Here is a 19,187-nt window from a genome sequence, read left to right on the forward strand (position 1 = left end):
AATAAAAACTATCCAGTGGCTAAATGGTTAGTATTTCATACCTGGCGGGTAGGGGAGGGGCCTGAGGGTCAGGACTCCTGTGTTTGATTTTTGGCTCTGCTATAAAACTGAGCCTGTGACTTAATCGCTACGTGCCTCAGTTTACTCACATGTAAGATGGCTGCCTCCCCCAGACTTATTAATCAGTCGTGCTGCTTGGACAATTATTCACCTCTCCCATGAAAAATTCTGAAAAAAATTATTTTTGTTGTTTTTCTGCTCATAAAAGTCTTAATTATTTTTAGTTTTTGTTGAAAACCTGATAAACATTTTCATTTTCAACAATAAATTAATAAATGCACGTGGTTTTTCGTTCCTGAAAACAGAAAATTTGTTGGATTTCATAGTTTTCCCCCCAAAATTTCCAGGATATCAAAAAATTGTTTTTCATTGGAAAAAAAAAGTTTGGTTTTTTTTACAGAATTTTTTCAGCGACCTCATTACTGTGTGTAATGGAGCTTCAAATGCTTGGATGAAAGCCACTCTGGACCTGACGCAAAGCCCACCGAAGGCAATGGAAAATGTTCCAACTGGCTAGTGTGTTACACGCAACCGCTGGAGAGGTGTTGATGAGAGGCATGTGGGTGTAAAGTATTATTGTTATGTCAGGTACTTCCTCGGAGTAACCGTTCTGCTGAGGGGCCACAGAAACAGATGAAAAAACCTTCCGCAACGTCTGCCTTTATCAGAGTGTTTTATTTGCCAACAGCACAATAAAACGTGTTCCTCTTTCTAACATACTTTCCACTGGAGCACGCTGCAGTGTGAATAAATAGGTTACAGCTGGTCAGAGTGCAAAGTGGATCGGGGGAGATGCGGGACCGGGAGCCCTGTTTTGAGGAACCCACAATTCCAATGTGCCTTTTTTCCAGGGTTTTCTCGTCATTATAAAATGTGCAGCGAGCTGGCAGGTCACATGGTGCTGGTTCTCCTTCCCCTGCCCCCCTTCACTGCTAGCTGCTACACTGCGTTAAAGAGACAGCAGCAGATACAGGAAATGCTGCCACGTGTTACTGATCCATGAAAGCAATTGCCATAGCTACCCCAGAGCTGACCCAGCATCGGGAGTGTGCGGGGCAGTGGGCCATGAGACAATGTCTGCCTACCGGGGGAAAGGTGGAGGAACCCCCAGCTTAGATGCTAACGTCCCGGTAGGGTGCGTGGGTATTTTCAGTTGCACACAACACTTAACAAAACTAGGGCCAGAACTCAGATGAAGACTGACAGCCGGGGCCTGGTGCATGTGACTCCCAGCTCCCTGCTAATCAGGCCTCACCCCCTGGCTTTTGTTCATTTCTGGTCTCTCTGCAACACCGTGAATTGCTCTGCACAATCAATGGACACGTCCCTTCTGAGTGCCCATTCTCAGGTTCTATTGTGAGCATCTCCCCGTGCCACACTCCACCTGGCACAACCAGTCTGCTGCGCAGGGCAATGGCCACAACTGCTCATTAACGCGGATCAGAACTTCACCCCAAGTGTGTTAATAAATCAATTGACTGGTTCAGGGCATGGGCCAACTCCCAGTGCAGCCAATGGGCATCTTTCCTGGAGCTGGATCGGTTCTTGTGTGCTGGAGAGCAGCACATACCAGAACGGTTTCCTAGAATCAAAGGCTGTGGAAGGGAAGCTCGTTTGCTTGTTTTTTCTTTTTGTTCAAATGCACTTGCTGCTCCTCTGTCTATCCAGTGCTCAGTGATCCAGACCAAGACAGGCAGGGGAGGAATTTCTCTGGAGACAAATCACATGTTTTTTACTCCTGGACAAACAGCTTTGGTAGCAGTGAATTGCAGGGGGAAGGAGGGAATTTGGAGCCCTCTCTGGGCATGAGGATGGGTGCGGCGCAGGCAAAGAGGAAAGGCGGGAGCCTGCTATCCATTCACAAGGCCAGGTGCTGCTCAGGGGAAAGAGGAACGTTTTGTCTTTTCATATCAGTCATTTCTTTCAGCGTCTCGGCCTCGGCCTCTCTACACGTAACGAACGTCTGCTCCAAACAGCAGGAAGTTCTAGGAAAGAGATCATGATGTAACCCACTGGCAAAGCCTTTCCTCTGGTCACAGAACCGCAGAGCCCACCTGCATTTGGCAGTAAATGCAGGGCTCTCTTTAATCAGGGAATATGTTCTCTAATTAGAGCAGCAAGCCGGTGAGCACGTGTGTGGTGCAGGCCGCAGGGCATGCAGTGTGGGAGTTGGCTCCACATCAGAGGGAAATCCATGTTTCTCCCCAGCTATTGTTCCCAACTTTCTATTTATTCAGCGTTGTGTGAGCAGCTGTTTCTCTGTTTCTGTCATTGGCGCTTTACTCATTCGCCCTCGGCTGGACGTGCTGCAATACTCACAGGCACCGACATTCTCGTGCTGCTTTGCTTTGGAAGGGCTTTACAAACGTGCCTGGCCAACACCCAATGGACTCAGGCCTTAACAGGTTACGTTTCTTTAGTTCCCTCATGCTGAGGGGTCCCAATTGCCTCACAAAGTCTGGGCTGGATCCAAGCCCCGTTGAAATTAACAGGACTCTGCACTGATTTCAGTGTGCATTGGCCTGAGCCCTCTATGTGCCTACAAAGCCACCGGACTGCAGCCCCTGCTGACGTGAGGGTGGGGACAGGGAAGGACGCGACCCAATAGAAAACCCACACATAGCACATGGCAAGATTGTGTGTGTTAGTGGTGGTGGGGATGGTGGAAATGTAGGATCAAAAATCACAGCAAATCTCTGCTCTTTATAAAAAGAGCCGTGTGAAAGACCAGACCCTCAGAAAACACAAAACCACATGTCCATTTGCACGCTGATGCTGAATGTGCAGTTCTGGGATTGATGTGCAACTGTACTTGTGCAATTGTGAAAATCTGGACCCTGACGCTCAAAGCCGAGACCAGCTCAGTTCCTAAGTTCTTGTCTGAGAGACACGTCCTACCCCCCGGCCGCCCACGCCCAGTAAATCCCAAGGGAATCCAGGGATGTACCTTGGGTAGACACAGGGCTTTATATGAACCTGGGCTCCCATGGAGTCTGTGTGTTGCTGGGCCACTGACACTGACTAGTGATCTTCTCCTCATTCTCCTCCCTTAGTACAGACCAGCTCCTCCCTGCCAGCTAGCACCGACTAAGCAGGGCGATTCCTGCCTGTGAACGGCACTGCTCCTCCTCACCACGCTTCCACCAACCTGTGTGTCAGCGCAGAGACCCCTTCCTTCCCTCTCCCGCCCTACGCCCCCCGCAAGGGCGTCACTAGCCATGAAAAGGGTTCCCCTGCCCTTCCCTGGCCCTGTACTAAGGCATCCAGTGGTGGTTGTTCCGGGCCCAGCTCACACCCCGCTCGGGAGGCTGCTCCTCACTCTGCTCCGCCTGCTGTCAGCATTATTTGTTGTCCCAGATATTTGCCCAGGGGCCCCTTTGCCCAGCACAGAGGACTGTGTTCACTGACCTGGCGGGGCTGTATGACGAGGTTGGAGAGCTGGACGCGAGCCGGCAGTGGGAGGGGGAAGCCCTCCTTCAGTCTCGCTGCAAAATAAACCACTCGTGAGAGCAATGGTGGGGCAGAACTATCCGAGTCGCTGCGGGGTTGTGCAGCGAACCGAGCACCATCGACTCGCACCCACCCAGCCCTCCCCTTGTTAGCACCCTGCTCCCTGCAGCTGCACAAGCAGGGAGACGTCTCGCGTGCCGCTCTGCCCCTGCACACGCACACAGGAGCCGGTCCCAGTGCTCTGGCCCTGCGAGCTGCAGCAGGAGACGCAGCACGTGAGGGAGACGGGATCTGGAAGGCATTAAGACGTGCGTCGTCAGGCACATTCTTTCCAGTGTGTTCTCTTCTCTGCGTGTCACCGCTCTGAGATGGACTCTATCCAGCCATCCACCCTGTGTGTGCAGTGGTCCCCAGGACGCTGGTGGCAGCTCTGGGATCTAGGTCTCTGCCCGCAGCAGCTTCTAGCCACTGCTGAGAAGTGAGGTGTCAGATACCCTGGGACCCACCAGCCCCTCACCGTTGATGCGTGGGATCAGGATGCTGGAGCCATAGAAGTTCATGAGCGCCTGCAGCAGCTGCACCTGGGGATGCAATGAAGAGCGTAACCCTCTGCAGCTGGCAGCAGGGGAGGCAATGGGAGGGGGGTGGCTGTATGCCAGGGGACCAGGAACTCAGGTTAGAATCTGCTTGAATCAAGGAGACAAAACACAGGGGCCGTCCTAGAAACTAACCAGGTCCCACAGTCTGCAACACCCGGGGCTGGGGGAGCATCATCCCAGGTCCCACAGGCAGGCACAGTGGGGACGTACAGGCTCCCTGTGTCTACACCGCACACTGAGCCTGGCGTGGGGGACCTGGGCAGGTGGACTCAGTGCACTGCACTGTAAACCTGGGCTTAGAATTGCTCCACCTGGGTCTCCCAGGTGGGCTGATGCGTCCACACTGCACTACGCAGACCTTCTGACTCAGGCTGCAGCTTGACCTCCATCCACACTGCAAAATGACAGGGCTTTGACCCGAGCCCCCCCAGGGGTCCCAGAAGGGGACCCAGCCCCCTAGCAGGGTCCTAGGACCCGGGTCCAGAGTGCTTGCTGCTGGAGGGGGGGCTGACACCTGAGTCCCAGCCTGGGCTTAGTGTGCAGTGTAGACACATGCACGGTCTCCTGGTGCTCCAGGGAGGAGGAAGGGATGGGCCTGTGGAAGTTGAGTCCTGGGAGATGAGAAGACCCCAGTAGTGCAGCTCCTCTTGAGTCCCGGTGGCACCTCAATAGAATGGAGGCAGTGGGGTGCCATCTCCCCTCCCCCGGGAGCCCTCCCTTGGGTGCACACCCAGGGGTGTGAATCAAGCCCAGCAGCTCCTCCAAGCAGAGCCTGGGTGACTTCTGGTGTGAAGTCCCTTTGAGGAGAACTCACGGAGAAAGGGCCGACGTCCGAGTGCTTCAGTGACAGCTGCAGCCTGCAGAAAAACACAGAGACTTGGCACGTCCGTCGCGCCCTCATGTAGGGAGGTCTACTGCCAGGGCTCTGCCCCAGGAGGGGGCTCCCGTCTGAACCCCACCCGCAGCCAGCCCGGCCTTTAAAGAGAGTGGAATGGCTGCAAGCACAGCGTTGCCATCCCTCTGCGATAGCAGCAGGCACTGGGGTGCGGCCAAGAGCAGGCCCTGGACAGTGATGGGCATGGCTGGGTCGGGCCCTGGGCAGTGACCCTCGGGCGCTGTGGTGCGGCCGGGGGCAGGCCCTGGGCAGCGATACTCGGGCGCTGTGGTGTGGCTGGGGGCAGGCCCTGGGCAGTGATACTCGGGCGCTGTGGCGCAGGCGGGGTCGGGCCCTGGGCAGTGACCCTCGGGCGCTGTGGTGCGGCTGGGGGCAGGCCCTGGGTGTGGTACTCGGGCGCTGTGGTGCGGCCGGGGGCGGGCCCTGGGCAGTGACCCTCGGGTGCTGTGGTGCGGCCGGGGGCAGGCCCTGGGTGTGGTACTCGGGCGCTGTGGTGCGGCCGGGGGTGGGCCCTGGGCAGTGACCCTCGGGTACTGTGGCACAGGCGGGGTCGGGCCCTGGGCAGCGACCCTCGGGTGCTGTGGTGCGGCCGGGGGCGGGCCCTGGGCAGTGACCCTCGGGTGCTGTGGTGCGGCCGGGGGCGGGCCCTGGGCAGTGATACTCGAGCGCTGTGGCGCAGGCGGGGGCGGGCCCTGGGCAGTGACCCTCGGGTGCTGTGGTGCGGCCGGGGGCAGGCCCTGGGCAGTGACCCTCGGGCGCTGTGGTGCGGCTGGGGGCAGGCCCTGGGTGTGGTACTCGGGCGCTGTGGTGCGGCCGGGGGTGGGCCCTGGGCAGTGATACTCGAGCGCTGTGGCGCAGGCGGGGGCGGGCCCTGGGCAGTGACCCTCGGGTGCTGTGGTGCGGCCGGGGGCAGGCCCTGGGCAGTGATACTCGGGCGCTGTGGTGCGGCCGGGGGTGGGCCCTGGGCAGTGATACTCGGGTGCTGTGGTGCGGCCGGGGGCAGGCCCTGGGTGTGGTACTCGGGCGCTGTGGTGCGGCCGGGCTGGCGGTGCACTGTGAGGTGTGTGCTGTAATGCCAAGGCACGCTGGGAGGAGTGAAGTCACATACCAGGGGAGCTGGGAGTTTGAATCCCACCGCTTTCATCCCAGCTTCATTGCTCCCCCGCCCCGTGATCCCTGGCCTTCACTGGCAGGTACAGGACCAAATTCAGCTCACATGTAAGCCAATGCAACTCGCCTGATGCCAAAAGGGCTGGATTTACTCCACCAATAAGGCCACAGCCATGGCTAGCCCACTAACCAACAGGGAGTCTGGGCTTGCAGCTCCGGGATGCTTCTCAGCCTCCCTCTCCCTCTCCCCTGCCCTTATCCCCCGAATGGAAACTCTAACACCTCCTGGGCCCTGCGGGAAGTTTAGCCGAATCCTCTGGCAGCGCCATTGCCCAGGATCCACACTGCTCTCAGAGACGCCCAGCTCGCTAGCAGCCTTTACGAGCATCTTCTGACTTGACGGCGGCTTAGCGGGCAAGGACAAAGGTTGAACTCCCCCTGACCCGCACTGTGGCTCCTACCTGCCAAGTTCCAGGGTCCCACCTATCCGGGCAGAGGTCACCATAATCTTGGCTGAAACGCTGCTGGTCTAGGAATAGAAGGAGAAGTGACATCAGTTTCCGTGAGCCTGGCACTGTGAATGCAAAGGCCCTTCCCTGGGATTGGGGAGCCAGGAGTGAGATCTGGCTCCTTCAGGGGAAGGGCTGGGCACAGCCGGCACTGTCACCTTGCTGACAGCACTTGGAGCGAAGCTGGCCTGGGGAGGAGGCCAGAGTGGCTGTGCTGGGAAAGGCAGGTTAGGTGAGGGGTCCCTCTCCTCTCCTGCTCTGGGAATGCAGTAGAATTGCTGCACTTGGCAAAGGGATGGGACCCAGCTCATGGCAAATCCAGTCCCAGCTGATCCCAGCAGGAGTCAGCTTGCTAGAGGGGGCGACACAGGGATATGAGCTTAGGAGAGCTCACAGCTATTCCAGGTCCATATGCCAGATCCCTCCTCTATCATCAGTAGGACAACTGCACTAAGGTCTCTCCACCCAGGGTCAATATCCATAAGCCATTTCCAGACTGACCACGCTGAGGAGGAAGACAGGGACGAGGGAGGAGTTGGGTAGGATAACGTATGCTTGGATATCCACAACAGGCATAAGCGACAAGTTCCCAGGCGTGATGGTCAGGAATGGAGCAGAAGAGGTTTTAATCCTGAGCTTCATCAGCTTGTCTGGGTAAATCTTTTCCAGCTGGGGATGGAGCAGAAGAGAGCCAGTCAGCACTGGGGAAGGTGGCAAAAGATTCGCACAAGCTCGGTACAGTGGTAAAGCAAAGTCCCTGAGAAATGGAATCTGATGCAGCCTTTAATCTAACAACACATCATGTTCCTCCAGTGACCATCGCCCCAGCGAGCGACGGGCCCACCTCGCTATTTCCAAACATGTCTTTCCGAAACACAAACCAAAGTGTTGTGGGAAGTTCTCATCTTTAATCCAGTCTGGGAATGGGCGACGGCTCACTTGAAAACAACAGACCAAAGCGCTGTGGCCACCCCCAGGAAACCCCGATGCCCAATCGCTTGTGTGTGGCAGACAGGTAGCTGGCTCAGCACCGACGCTCTCTCAGGGGAGCAGGACACTTACCTGGGGAATGAAGGCTGAAAAGGTGGAGGTGTTCAAATGGAATTTAAACTCCTTAGGAATCTGTAGCAGGAGAAACACAAATGGTGCCTGAGGGCCAATTTGCCGCAGCAATGACCTGCCGTACGGAACGGCACAAGGAAGAGCTGGAGGCAAAATCAGCCACCAAACCCACCTCCGCCTTCCTCACTAGAAGCTGGTTTCACCAGCAGGGAAAGGTTTCTCCAGGTGCCCTTTTGTAGGACAGCAAGGACCTGGGGCCACAGATACCCCGAGGATGGGCTCCTCCAGGACTGAAATCCATACACGCAAGCTGGCCTGTCTCCTACAGCCAGAGCTGAGTGACTACTAGAGCCATCAGTGTGTGTGGCTGGGCATATTCCCATCTCATGACCTAACTCAAGGTCCTCGAAGGCGCACTACATGTGTAACAGACATGGGGCTGCTATGCAATAATCTAAGACTACTGCTGCGTAAGGCCGGGCCCTGTATGAACCTGATATGTGACCTGGTCAGTCAGGGAAAGTGATGCTACAACTGAGGTGAGCTATTAGAATCTCCTGTTCGAGCTAACTCCTACTGGGAGCAGTGGCATGTTCATGATGGGCCTATCATGCTGGAATTCAGACCTGCTGGGTGACCACAGCTGATGCACAGGGCCCAGTCTGAGAGTGAGAGAATCGCCTGCGTCCATCCTGAGGGAGGTTGCAGCCCCAGGCCTGAAAACGGATGGGCTCAGAGGTGCCATTAGCCCAGGAATTGTGACTAAACACCCCACCTCCTTCTCTAGGAGCCATAGCCCAGGGTCCGTGGGACCCGCCCTGAGCGGTGAGAAGAGCTCTCAACCCCAGCAGCAAGGGGGGTATCCACCTCTAAGGGCGGGTCCACGTGAGATCTTGCCTTTTACCCTGTCAGGGGATCACTGCAAACTCCACATGTGGTGCCCAATGAGAGAGAAAACATCCCACACTCACGTCCCCCAGACACCCCTGCCCCTACCCATCCCGGTACTCATATGGCCCTCACCACCACAGTGTCTGAGCGCCATGCAGTCATCAGTGGAGTCATCCCACCCCCACCCCATGCAGTAGGGCGATTCAACGATCCCCATTTCACAGATGGGCCAGAGAGATTCAGCAACTCGCCCAAGGAAGCTTGTGGTTGAGATGGGAATGGAACGCAGGTCTCCTGAGTCCCATAGCCCCTTACCATGGCGTCAGTGATCTCGAAGAGCAGGGCCCCAGCCGTGTGGTACACAAAGCCGGCTGTGTTGAAGAAGTAACTGGAGGCCCCGCAGTAAACCATGCGGTCATGATCCGCCGGGAGGGCCAGTGCAGGAGGAGGAAAGGGGATGGCAGAGCGATGGGCCAGGGAAAAAAATTCACCCTAGTGAGGAAGGAAAGGAAGAGTGACGCCTGGGGGAGGGGAGAAGAAGGGCAGCTGGAATTCACTTGTTCTCACTGACCCAGCTCGGGAGCAAAACATTCAGAGGAAGAGAATAAAACCCGGGTCTACCCACCGCTCTCCCCGCCCTGCACTCGCACCAGAGTGTGTTAAAAATAACCCGGACTGGATCAATATAAAGAATGCTAACGCTTTGGAAGGGCCTGGAGCTCGTCCTGGGAAGGAGCTCAAGTGCCCGTACATGACACCAGAGAGGGACGGATTGCATTTTACTCATTTCCCCTGTTTTTAGCTGCAGCTAAGTCACTGGAGGCACAGAGAGGTTAAGTGACTTGCTGATGGCCACAATTCCACACTGAGAGTCAGTGGCAGCTCTGGGAACAGAATCAGTGAGTCCTGATTTCCAGCCCCTAGGTCCTAGGATGCTCCGGCACCTGGTAGTTGATGCTCCAGGCCCTCGCTAGGCAGAAATGTTAATGGAACGTACAACTATTCTTCACTGATCCCCGCAGGGTTGTGTGTGTCCCTCCATTCCCCTCTCACCTTCAGATTCACGTCCAGAGACTGGGCTGTTGCCACGGGAGGTGCAACCAGGGAGTAATCAATCCCAGCCACCTTGTCTATCTTTGCTGTGACTACAGAACAGGAGAGACACAAATGAGATGGGCTGAGATGCCAGAGGAAATCACGGGGGCGGGGGGGCCGTTCCCGCTCCCCAGCTGGGACTCACGCAGAGCAGCAAGCCAGGGAGGAGTTGCCAGTGGCATGGGGAGCTAGGGAGCCAGGTTTATTCTCCCTTAGCTCAGTTCGGCACAAAGAGACAAGGTTTTCCTGTAGCTATCAGCTCTGGGAACTAGCCCTCAGCCTGGAGAGTCAAGCTAGGTCCTTTCTGATAAGGACGCCTGCAGTTCCAACCCCCGGGGGCCCTGGGCATGGTCCTGCCATGCTCCCCAGAGGCTGCAGGGAGGAGGCCGGGCTTGGCACCCTCCCGTCCGGAGAGCAGCTGACTAGGCACAGAGGGGGGCAGCCTCCACCAGGGAGCTCACACAGTCCCTCTGGGGTGAGGTGGTGCCCCATGGCCCTCAGTGTGGGTGAAAACCTGTCTCATAGCATGTGCCTGGCCTGGGGGAAATACTTGTAAAAATCCAAAGCCATCACCATGTTGTACCTGGCACAGTCTGGAGATAGGGCTGCAGCTTGGTGGTGACTGAGCTGGTCACCACTCCACAGACCTGAGGAAAACAGAGAAGTGACACCTTGGTGACTGGCCAGCAGCTCTGTCTGGAGAGGCTGGGTCACACACACAGGGGCGAACCCTCAAACCATCTCTTAGTTTCGGCGATGTTGCACAATTTTTTTACTTATGCAAAAGCCTGTGTTTGCACATGCAAGTGACATTTGTGCATGCAAATGAGGCAGCGGTCTGGCTGACTGCCCAACATGCATGAATCATGTGTGTGTGTGTGGGGGGGGGGGGTGCTGTGTGTGCAAATATCTGCTCATGCAAACAACTCCAAGCACAGCCTGGTGGCTGAGCTGAGCTCCTTTGAAAAGGGTCTCACTGGTGACCCAATTCCCAGTTCTATGTTCTAGGCTGGACATGTGGGAGAATATGTACATGGAATCCAACCTGCTGTGGATGATCTCTGTGACCAAAGCTCCATCACGTAGGCTGGAAGTTTGTCTGTTCACCAAATGCAGGCAGCACATGGCGGGGGGGAGCGTGGGGGGAGGGGGAGGTGTCTTTAACTTACTGCTCTTGGGTAAGCCAGGCTGGGTAGCCAAGTTTTTAGCCAACCCAGGCAACCAGAAAGGGCTAAATCAGCCTTGCCTGGGGAGGGGGAGAGAAACAGCACAATGGAGTGTGATGATAAAACCCAGAGTTCTGTGCTCTCAGTGACAGCCAGGGCCGGCTCCAGGCACCAGCCCAGCAAACAGGTGCTTGGGGTGGCAAAACCCCTGGAGCCAGCCCTGGTGACAGCATGCTATTGACTCTCCTCCCGCAGCTCCAGGTGCTCTGTGTAAACGCCACTCCAGGATTACTGGGGGATGGAACCAGCGTACACAGCATGGCAGGAAATGGACTGCAGGGATAACCCTGCCAATGCACTGGAACACCTGCCGGAGAGCTCCAATCCCGTTTCCCATAAGGACCCAGAAAGTGCCGCGCTGGATCGGACCATTGGTCTGTCCCATCTGGCCGCTGGCCTGCAGCATGGCCAAGAGCAATATCCAGAGGAAATTGCTTCAGAGGAAAGGGGAACGGAAACCAGAAAGCAGAGAGCTGAGCCCAAGGGGGGAATTCCCTCGAGCGGTACGAGGCAGGAACTGCCTGGTTAGTCCACGGGTCCCCGTTATCCATCATGCAGTCAGCTCCCGCTCAGTTCTTTCCCCTGCTCTCTGCTGTACAGCTTGTGAGAGGGGAGGCATGTTCCTTCCACCCTGCTGTGCAGAGACAGGACACATCCCCCACTTGGCCCTGCTGGTGAAGGCAGGGGTGGGACTCGATGACCTTTCAGGGTCCCTTCCGGTTCTGTGAGATAGGTACAGCTCCATAGGCCCTGGAGCGCCAAAACCTGGCCAGAGACTGATGGGGAAACGGAAAAGGTTTGTTGGGGGCTGAGTCATATAACAGCCCTTGTGCATTCACACACCTTCCTAGTGCACAGAGACACGCTTGTGTGGCAAGGGGGAACCAGCCCAGCGGAGAATGGGAAGGGGAGAGAGGCAAGGCAGGGGCAGGGGCAGGTCCGCTCTGCAGGGTGTGGGAAGGTCCCTGAGACTGACAGGGAGCTGGGGGGTGCAGGGAGTTAGGGTGAGAGACAGGATGCACCCCCTGTTCGAAGGAGGGGAAACAAAGCAGCTCCGTGACTTCCTAGGGACAGGCATGAGCAGACTGACCGGTCGCTATGGACGGGGGGAGGCCTCTGCCTACGGGAAGTTTCTTGCCTGTGGTGACAGGCACCTGACGTGCTGCAAGAGGAGCAGAAGGGGAGCTACTGAGAGAGATTCTCACCAGGTTTCCAATGTTCCCCAGTGGAGTCCCCTCCAGAGAGGCAGGAGACGAAAGCCTTAAATGGAAGCACGTCTCTGACAGGCCTGGGCTTTGCTTCTAACACCAACCCATCTGCTCCAGCAGCTTCCAGATGGCCCTTAAAAAGCCACTAGATGGCACTAAAAGTAGCTCAATACAGTCAGTCCCGTATTTTAAATCTATTATATAAATGGACTTTTCCCTGTTCTCCAACTGCCTCCTTCCTGACTGAGGTTCCCATCCAGAGATGGAGCAAGTCGTGCCAGTTAGCCATGTAGCAATTATTGCTAACAGCTTGTTTCCATGTCTTGGTGCAGGTTTCCTGAGGGCAGGCTATTGTACCGTGCTGTAGGTACCAGGCTTTTGCTACTGCGCCCCATTCAAACAAGCCGGTAAATGTCTGTAAATCCAGCGATGAGAATTTCTACCCCAAAGCTCCTAAAAATCTCTACGAGTGACAAGCCGTTCAAAGCCTCGCTCTAAGTGGGCTCTCTCGTTTGATACGAGCTTGGCTGAGGCATGCGATCTAATGAACAGACCACGTGAAAAGAAAAGTCTATGTTAATTGAGAGCAATGATATTAGGCACTGGCAAATGTGGCAAGTTTAGAATTCCGTAAGAGCTGTGCACTGCCGAGGGGGCTGCCGTTCATGTGTTTTTTCACGATACTCTGCAGCACTGATCTCCGTACCGCACGCTTCTCCCCAAGACGCCCCTCATCCCCCGAGCTCTCGCCGGTGGACATGGGCCCTCTGGAAATCGTGTCAGTGCCGCAGGAGAGCTGGACAGTGAAGGAGGGGCACTAAAAGGAGTTGGTAGTCTGTGCTCCGAGCATATCGTACCTTGCCTTCCATTGTCCTCCTGAAGCTGGACTCAATCTTCTTGTGAAAGAGATTGTACAGCCAGCTGTGGAGAAAAGCACAGAGCGCTAACGTCATGCTCCTGCCCCTGGGAGGAAACGGGAGGAGCGTTTGCTTGGAAAGGGGCGACACTAGAGAAGCGTGTGACCGCGGGGCATATTGGCCCAGGATGTTCTGGATTCAAATCTTGGCTGCTTTGCTTTGTGTTGCTATGATGGCTGCATTTGCAAATCGATAGGAGAGCTCCCAAACTTAGAGATGAGCTGAAAACGTGTCTCCTAAAGGGACAACACTGTGGGCCAAATTCAGACCTGGTGCAAGATAATTCATTAGCTCATGATTTGGTTCTGCATGTTTATTTATTAAATTCGTCTTTGACCAACCAGTCTCCTGGCAGTAGCGGAGCTTTTCCTTAATTAGCCTCTCTGTGCAGCTACTGGGCCTTTGGCCAATTACTCTAGGATTCAGTTTACCTCGTTAGCATTCTGTGAAGGAAGGCCTCGAATGGGAAGGGCCAACAGTGCTGCTTACAGACCAGTGGGCGCAGCAGAGATGGGCTGAAGGTAACCTATATCGCTGGAGGCCCTTGTAGAAGATGGCTAATCAACGTGATCCCCAAGCCATGACAATTAAGGGAAGTTACATACCCAAACCTGCCCGAAATGTGCACCCGAACATTGGAGATGTGGGTTCCACACTCCGAGGTGGTAACGGTGGGTCTCCCAGAGGTGTCGCTGCCCAGCTTCAGACCAACAGAGATAGAGATACCCTCAACCTTCAGGTCAAACGACCCACTGTCCCTGCTAATGGAAAAGGAGGCAGGAGAAGAGATGGCATTTGCAGCCAGGGGCTCTGCTAATACCGCTGCACATGCCATATGCTGGTGGAAAGGGCTTGTATGTTAATTCCTGGAGCACTGATTATTCACAAGGAACATCCCTGAGGCTGGCGCAATATTCAGGATATGTAGTCACTCCGCCGTTTCTTTTTTCCTTTATCCATCATTAGGGAGTGGGAAATAACCTACCAGGCCATTGGTTCCATGCCCGGGATGGAGGTTCACTGCAGGATTGCACCCTCCAGTATATTCCCCAGTGCTTCATACTAACCAGCTCAGAGCTCAGCCTCGGGGCTGCCCCCTGTCACCCACTAGCCATTTGAGCCATTTCTAAAGAGGCAGAAGGGGAGAACACAGCAAGAAATTCCCTCCACCCTCATCCCCGTGGCTCTTCCCCAGGAGCCACGCGACCAAGGGCTGAAGTGCAGAGGCCAGAGCTGTAGGAGTGACTCTGGAGGAGATCCAGAGAAGAACCCAGCCCCCTGCCCAGTGCGACGAGAATGCTGCCCTCAGGAAATGAAAAGCTGGGCTTGGGTACTGCCCTCCAATCATCCCTGTGAGTGCTCACGCCAGGGAGACAGGCCCTATGGGTGAACCCCACCCATGGGTGGGCTTTGGGGCCTGCCTCCCTGTGGATGATGGGCCTGATCCTTCTCTCGCTTATGCTGGTGTAAATCAGGAGTAACCCCACTGATGTCAATGGGGCTGCCCTGGTGTAAAACTAGTATGAGAGGAGAATCAGCCCCCTACATGTGGGAAACAAGTTAGTGGGGCAGGAAATGACAAGGAAAAACAAGTGTGTGCGAGTGTGTGTGTGTGCGCGTGTGTGAGTGAAGGGGGCGGGGGAGGGGAGATAGACAAGACGGGGCCGTTTTGGGACACAAAGGGTTACACACGCGGGGTCAGACGGAGCTTACACAAATCTCTTCTTCACCCTCCACTTCCCCGTCAGCTGGGCAAAGGCGTTGGCGATGGAGACTTTCAGGCCCACGTTGGGGATCGGGGCAATCTGTGAACTCGGCAGCTGGAAACTGCGAAGGTTCAGGCTGCAAGAGAGAGAAATTCTATCAGCAGGAAACCAGACCCTCCCCGGGAAAAGCGGCAGGTGGCTCTCAGCTGCACCCTGAACATAGGCCTCCATGTCCCCACACCCACCAGCACTGCTGGTCGCACGGGGCCCAGGACCGAGCAGGTCGGGGTGAACAAACTCCTTCACGAGTGACCCCGCCAGGACAGGCCTGCGGCACGGGGAGGGGCTGTGCCCCGGGGCTATGCCCCCTCCTGGGAACAGTCACCCGCGGTCTCTCCTCACTCCTGGGAGAGAGCCACAAAGTGCTTTCGCCATCACAGGAACCTGCTTGTGTCGGACGGGCTGGGGCTGGGAGTGGGGGGTTATTTGTGGTCTCCTGAAAGGAGAGGTCACCCAGCAGCGCCGGGAGCTCTGCTCCCTGGAGAGAGGCTAGCTCTGGAATCAGACAGGGACAAACTGGGCTGGGGGTAGGTTTTCTTTTTGGCAAAACCCATTGGGCCGATTTTGCACAAACACTATCCCAACCTTGAGTGCCTGGGCTCCGGGTCACATTGTACTCGGCTCTGGCTGGGAGGTTTGGATAAACAGGTTTGGCAGAACCACGCAATTCCCTCTGCACCTTATTCGAGCCCCTTGCACCCGGCTCTCCGGTGTGAGAAGAACGGTCCCTCAGGGACATGCCCCACCCTGGGAAGGACTCTGCCCACACCTGGCACTCAGAGCGGGGACCAGCTGCGCATGGAAGCCCCAAGGTCTCACCTGTAGAACGTGTAGTGCACTTTCCCTAAGAGCTTGACTTTAAAGGACCCCGAGAAGTCCGGCAGCTTCAGCTCGGCTAATTCCTTCTGCAGCGCAGCGATGCCCTCCTGACGAGCTGCAGGGCCACAAAGGGGACGTCACAGGCTGGCCCTTGGAGAGCGAGCCGGATACAGCCCTGGCATATTTGCCATCACACAAGGGAAGTGTGAAAAGGAACAACTAGTTAGTAACTTACCTGCTGATTCCATAAGTGAAGGGAGCTGCTTTCCATCCCACGTGCGATTATTAGTGCGAAGCCTGAGATTGTGAGAAAGAGCCCTAACATTCCAGCCTGAGCTACGGCTGCACTAAGTGACATCTGATTAACCCTGGCCCCTGCGGGAAGGCTGCAGCAAGGTGGACAATTGGCACAGGGCAGGCTGCACTGCTGCCAAGGGCAAGGGAACCCAGGAAGCAGGGCTGCATGCCAAACGCATTCATTCCAGCTCCTAACGGATGCTAGTGAGCCTCATTCTTCACGCCCCTGCAGCCCGGGCAGTCGTTTACACTGGTTGGTTCCGTTGGTGAAATGGGCCACTCTCTTACCACTTCAGAAGTTCTTTTTCCTCCCTTGGTATCCTGTTGTTAGTTGATTTATCTCGTTAGACTGACCTCACTCTGGGTAAAGCACCCCCCATCCTTTCAGGTATTTATACCTGCTCCTGTATTTTTCACTCCATGCATCCGATGAAGTGGGTTTTAGCCCATGAAAGCCCAAATAAATGTGTTAGTCTCTACGGTGCCACAAGGGCTCCTCGTTGTTGGTGTCAAAGAGGCCCCAGATCTGAGTGCTCACACACTGCACTCACTTTGACAGTGCAGAGCACTGCACAAGGCACAGCAGAGCGGGGTAGGATGGGCCCAGGGTTCTCCTGAGATCAGCACGGCCCTTACAGGTGTGTGTCCACTGCCGCTTGCTCCAGCTTGAATTTAGCTAGTGCAGCTAAAAACAGCAGCGAAGGTGCGGCAGCCTGGCCCTGGCGTGGGTTAGCAACATGAGCACGGACCCAGGATTCCCGGCAGGCTTGTACAGCCTGCACCAGGGTCCGTGCCGGCGGGTGCTAGTTCTAGTCACGTGACCGAAATGAAAGCTAGTGCGAGCTGCAATCACACCTGTGTTTGCAGTGTACACAGCCCTTAGACGGCTGCAGCTGTTGGCTCTAGCTGGGAGGGAAAGGCACTTCCCACTCTCCAGATAGCTCGGGGGGGTTGCAGGGTGCACTCACTTCCCGCCACACGCAGAGAGGACACAGGGAGGACTCTGCCCATTTAACCTGCACGCACCCCACAGAGAACACGCCCGGAGAGATGCAAGTCCCGAGTGCCCTAATGGGGTTGGTAGGGCTCCTGCCCTGCCTTCACAGGGAGACGTTGCTATGAAATGGCCCATTCCAGAGACGGGAACAGGCTGCTCCACACGGTCACAGGACCCATCCTCACGGCCGTGACTAGCACCCGCATTTCTGGACTCTCATGTCATGTCCATCCCGCTGGCTGACTGGTTCCTATCATACCCCCCTTACAGTGCATTTTGGGGAGCTGCACACCTGACCCCTCTCGCCCGGCTCGGTGTGAGACAGACACAAATTGGACTGGGAACCTACCATAGTCCAGGCCTTTAACAGTGATTCTGGCCACAAAGCCGGGGTTAGTGGCCCTGCTGAGCACCGTGCAGATGGCCAGCACGGAGGCAGCCAGGGCCAGGCGATGCGTTGCCATCCTTACAGGAGTGCGGCGGAACCGTCCGTGCTGAGCTGGCTGCTGGCCGATGCTCCCCTCCGATCCTGCTGCTGTAACCGGCGTGTTTATAGCAGGGTGGAAGAGGGAACTGAGAACGGGTGCCAAGGAAGCAGGAAGTTGCTTTCACATTCCTCTGGGGGCCGTCCCCACTTGCACAATTCTCAGCCATGTCCTGCTCCAGGTTCCTCCTCCTGGGGCTGGGGCGGGGGCTGGGGCAGACCCCAGGGGACAGGGCTGCTCGGGGCACTCTCTGCTCCCCGGCCCGTGGCTCGCTCGCTGCTCACTTGGAGAGTTTCTGCTGGTCTCTTGCAGTGCGGGTGACGCCCGGCTCCACTAACAGACACCTGCTGCCAGCAGCCCTGCAAGCCACAGGAATGCAGCTGGAAGGGTCTCCATGGATACCAGGGTGGGTCCTGGGGAAAGGAGAGGCAAGGACTTTGATTCAGCACCATGCCAACCTCAAATGCCTCCTCACTGCCCTGGCAACTGGAAGCAGCTCCTTGCTGGCTCCTGGAGCAGGCCCCGGGATTCAGCCAGGGGCTTGGATCTGCTGGCTTTCTTGCACTGTACTTTGCCCATTCCAGTGGCAGAGGGCAGGGAGCAGGATGGAGCAGATTATGGGACCTGCTGGGGGCTGCTCTCACTAGAGGTTTCTCTGGGCATTTTCTCCCTTGCGAGGAGGATTTTACATCTTGTCAAGTCCCCTGGCTGGGAGCAGCTTTTCCCAGTTATTTCTCTCCTCCTTTCCACGTGCTCAGCAGGCTTCTCCTGCCCCCAGCTCCATGAGCCAATGGCCTCACCAACCAGCAGTGGCCAGTAAGACGTGGTCCAATCAGCGCGGCGTGAGCTCTGGTACATGGCATGGGCCAGGCCGGGGAATTAAGTCTGTCGCTCTTTTATCCGCTCTGCACCCTGGCTAGGCAGCTGGCAGCTACGTTCTGTGCAGGAAGCCGGTCGGGGCCCGGGACGCCAGGCCTGAAGTGTCGTGCTGAAGCCAGGCTGTTAAGGTCCATCTTCACCCTTCGTTTTAGTCGCTAGTAACACGCTGCAGGCCATTTAATGGCACCAAGTGCCTCGGACCAGCCTCTGGCCGTGACCTCAGCATGGTGTAAAAGAAAAAGGGATGCACAGTTCTCATGCCCTGCAGAGCCCAGCCGCTCCACCTGCAGCAAGGGCCGGTGATCACCTGGGAACAGAGAGGGCTCAGACGGGGTGTGACACGAATGGGACGCTGTTATTACCCCGCACGTGGGGGGCTAGACTGCATGAGAGTTGCTCTGCCCCTACTCAGTCCTGACGGCTGAATTCCAGTGCTGCCCAAGAGCAGCCGCGCTGGGAAAGGTGGGGCATGCAGCCTTGAAACCAGCAGCAGACCCAAGCTGCAAAGAGCCCAGACACCGAGGTGTGCTCAGAGCTGGGGGTTTGCCTCAGCCCCCTGTCCCGCTAAATTATGCCCTGGATGCTGCTCCTCTCCTTCTGCAAACCACAGTGCTTTGGTCCTGCCACTGCAGTCCAGCCAATAGGAAGATTCTACGCCCATTTCACAAGTAGCCATGGTTTGCTTTGTGCAGAAGCTCATTTCCAGGGGCCTGAGCAGCCCTGCCCCTCCGCAGAACTGACAGTCACAACCGAAGGAAGGAGAAATCTTTTCAGAAATGTTCAGTTCCCTTTTTGTGATGAGCTCCAGGCAGAGCACAGGAAATCTGAGGGCACCGCTGCATGTGCATTGCTCCATTCTGTGAATCCCATGGAGCAATCCCATGGAGCTCCTCTGAGCTTACGGCTGCTAACAAAGGAAGAC

The 19,187-nt window shown here is 56.3% G+C and overlaps 1 protein-coding gene across 2 annotated transcripts; it reads right to left on the bottom strand.

Moving 5' to 3' along the window:
• Nucleotides 1-671: 671 nt before the first annotated feature.
• BPI (bactericidal permeability increasing protein) lies at nt 672-18,982 on the bottom strand. 2 transcript variants are annotated; one of them, XM_039497772.1, is made up of 15 exons: nt 17,251-18,982; nt 15,608-15,722; nt 14,736-14,864; nt 13,628-13,783; nt 12,963-13,026; nt 10,255-10,318; nt 9,630-9,721; nt 8,892-9,068; nt 7,686-7,745; nt 7,125-7,292; nt 6,576-6,643; nt 4,924-4,966; nt 4,028-4,091; nt 3,469-3,545; nt 672-2,045 (listed from the first exon to the last, which is right to left on the bottom strand). In XM_039497772.1, the coding sequence occupies exons 1-15, from the start codon at nt 17,363-17,365 to the stop codon at nt 2,007-2,009; spliced, it is 1,431 nt and encodes a 476-aa protein (XP_039353706.1). In that variant the 5' UTR covers nt 17,366-18,982; the 3' UTR covers nt 672-2,006. The 2 variants fall into 2 exon arrangements, with proteins under 2 accessions (XP_039353706.1, XP_039353707.1); XM_039497773.1 differs by lacking the exon at nt 17,251-18,982 and adding an exon at nt 15,843-16,308.
• Nucleotides 18,983-19,187: the final 205 nt, after the last annotated feature.

Source organism: Mauremys reevesii, linkage group 13 (genome assembly GCF_016161935.1).
Source record: "Mauremys reevesii isolate NIE-2019 linkage group 13, ASM1616193v1, whole genome shotgun sequence".
Classification (NCBI taxonomy): Eukaryota; Metazoa; Chordata; order Testudines; family Geoemydidae; genus Mauremys; species Mauremys reevesii.

Excerpts from the sequence above, each read along its gene's own strand:
- BPI (XM_039497772.1), bottom strand. The coding sequence starts at position 17,365 with ATGGCAACGCATCGCCTGGCCCTGGCTGCCTCCGTGCTGGCCATCTGC. Across the intron at positions 15,723-17,250 it reads TGTTAAAGGCCTGGACTATG|CTCGTCAGGAGGGCATCGCT; the intron begins GTAGGTTCCCAG and ends GTGGCCCTGCAG. Across the intron at positions 4,967-6,575 it reads GGGACCCTGGAACTTGGCAG|GCTGCAGCTGTCACTGAAGC; the intron begins GTAGGAGCCACA and ends GTTTTTCTGCAG.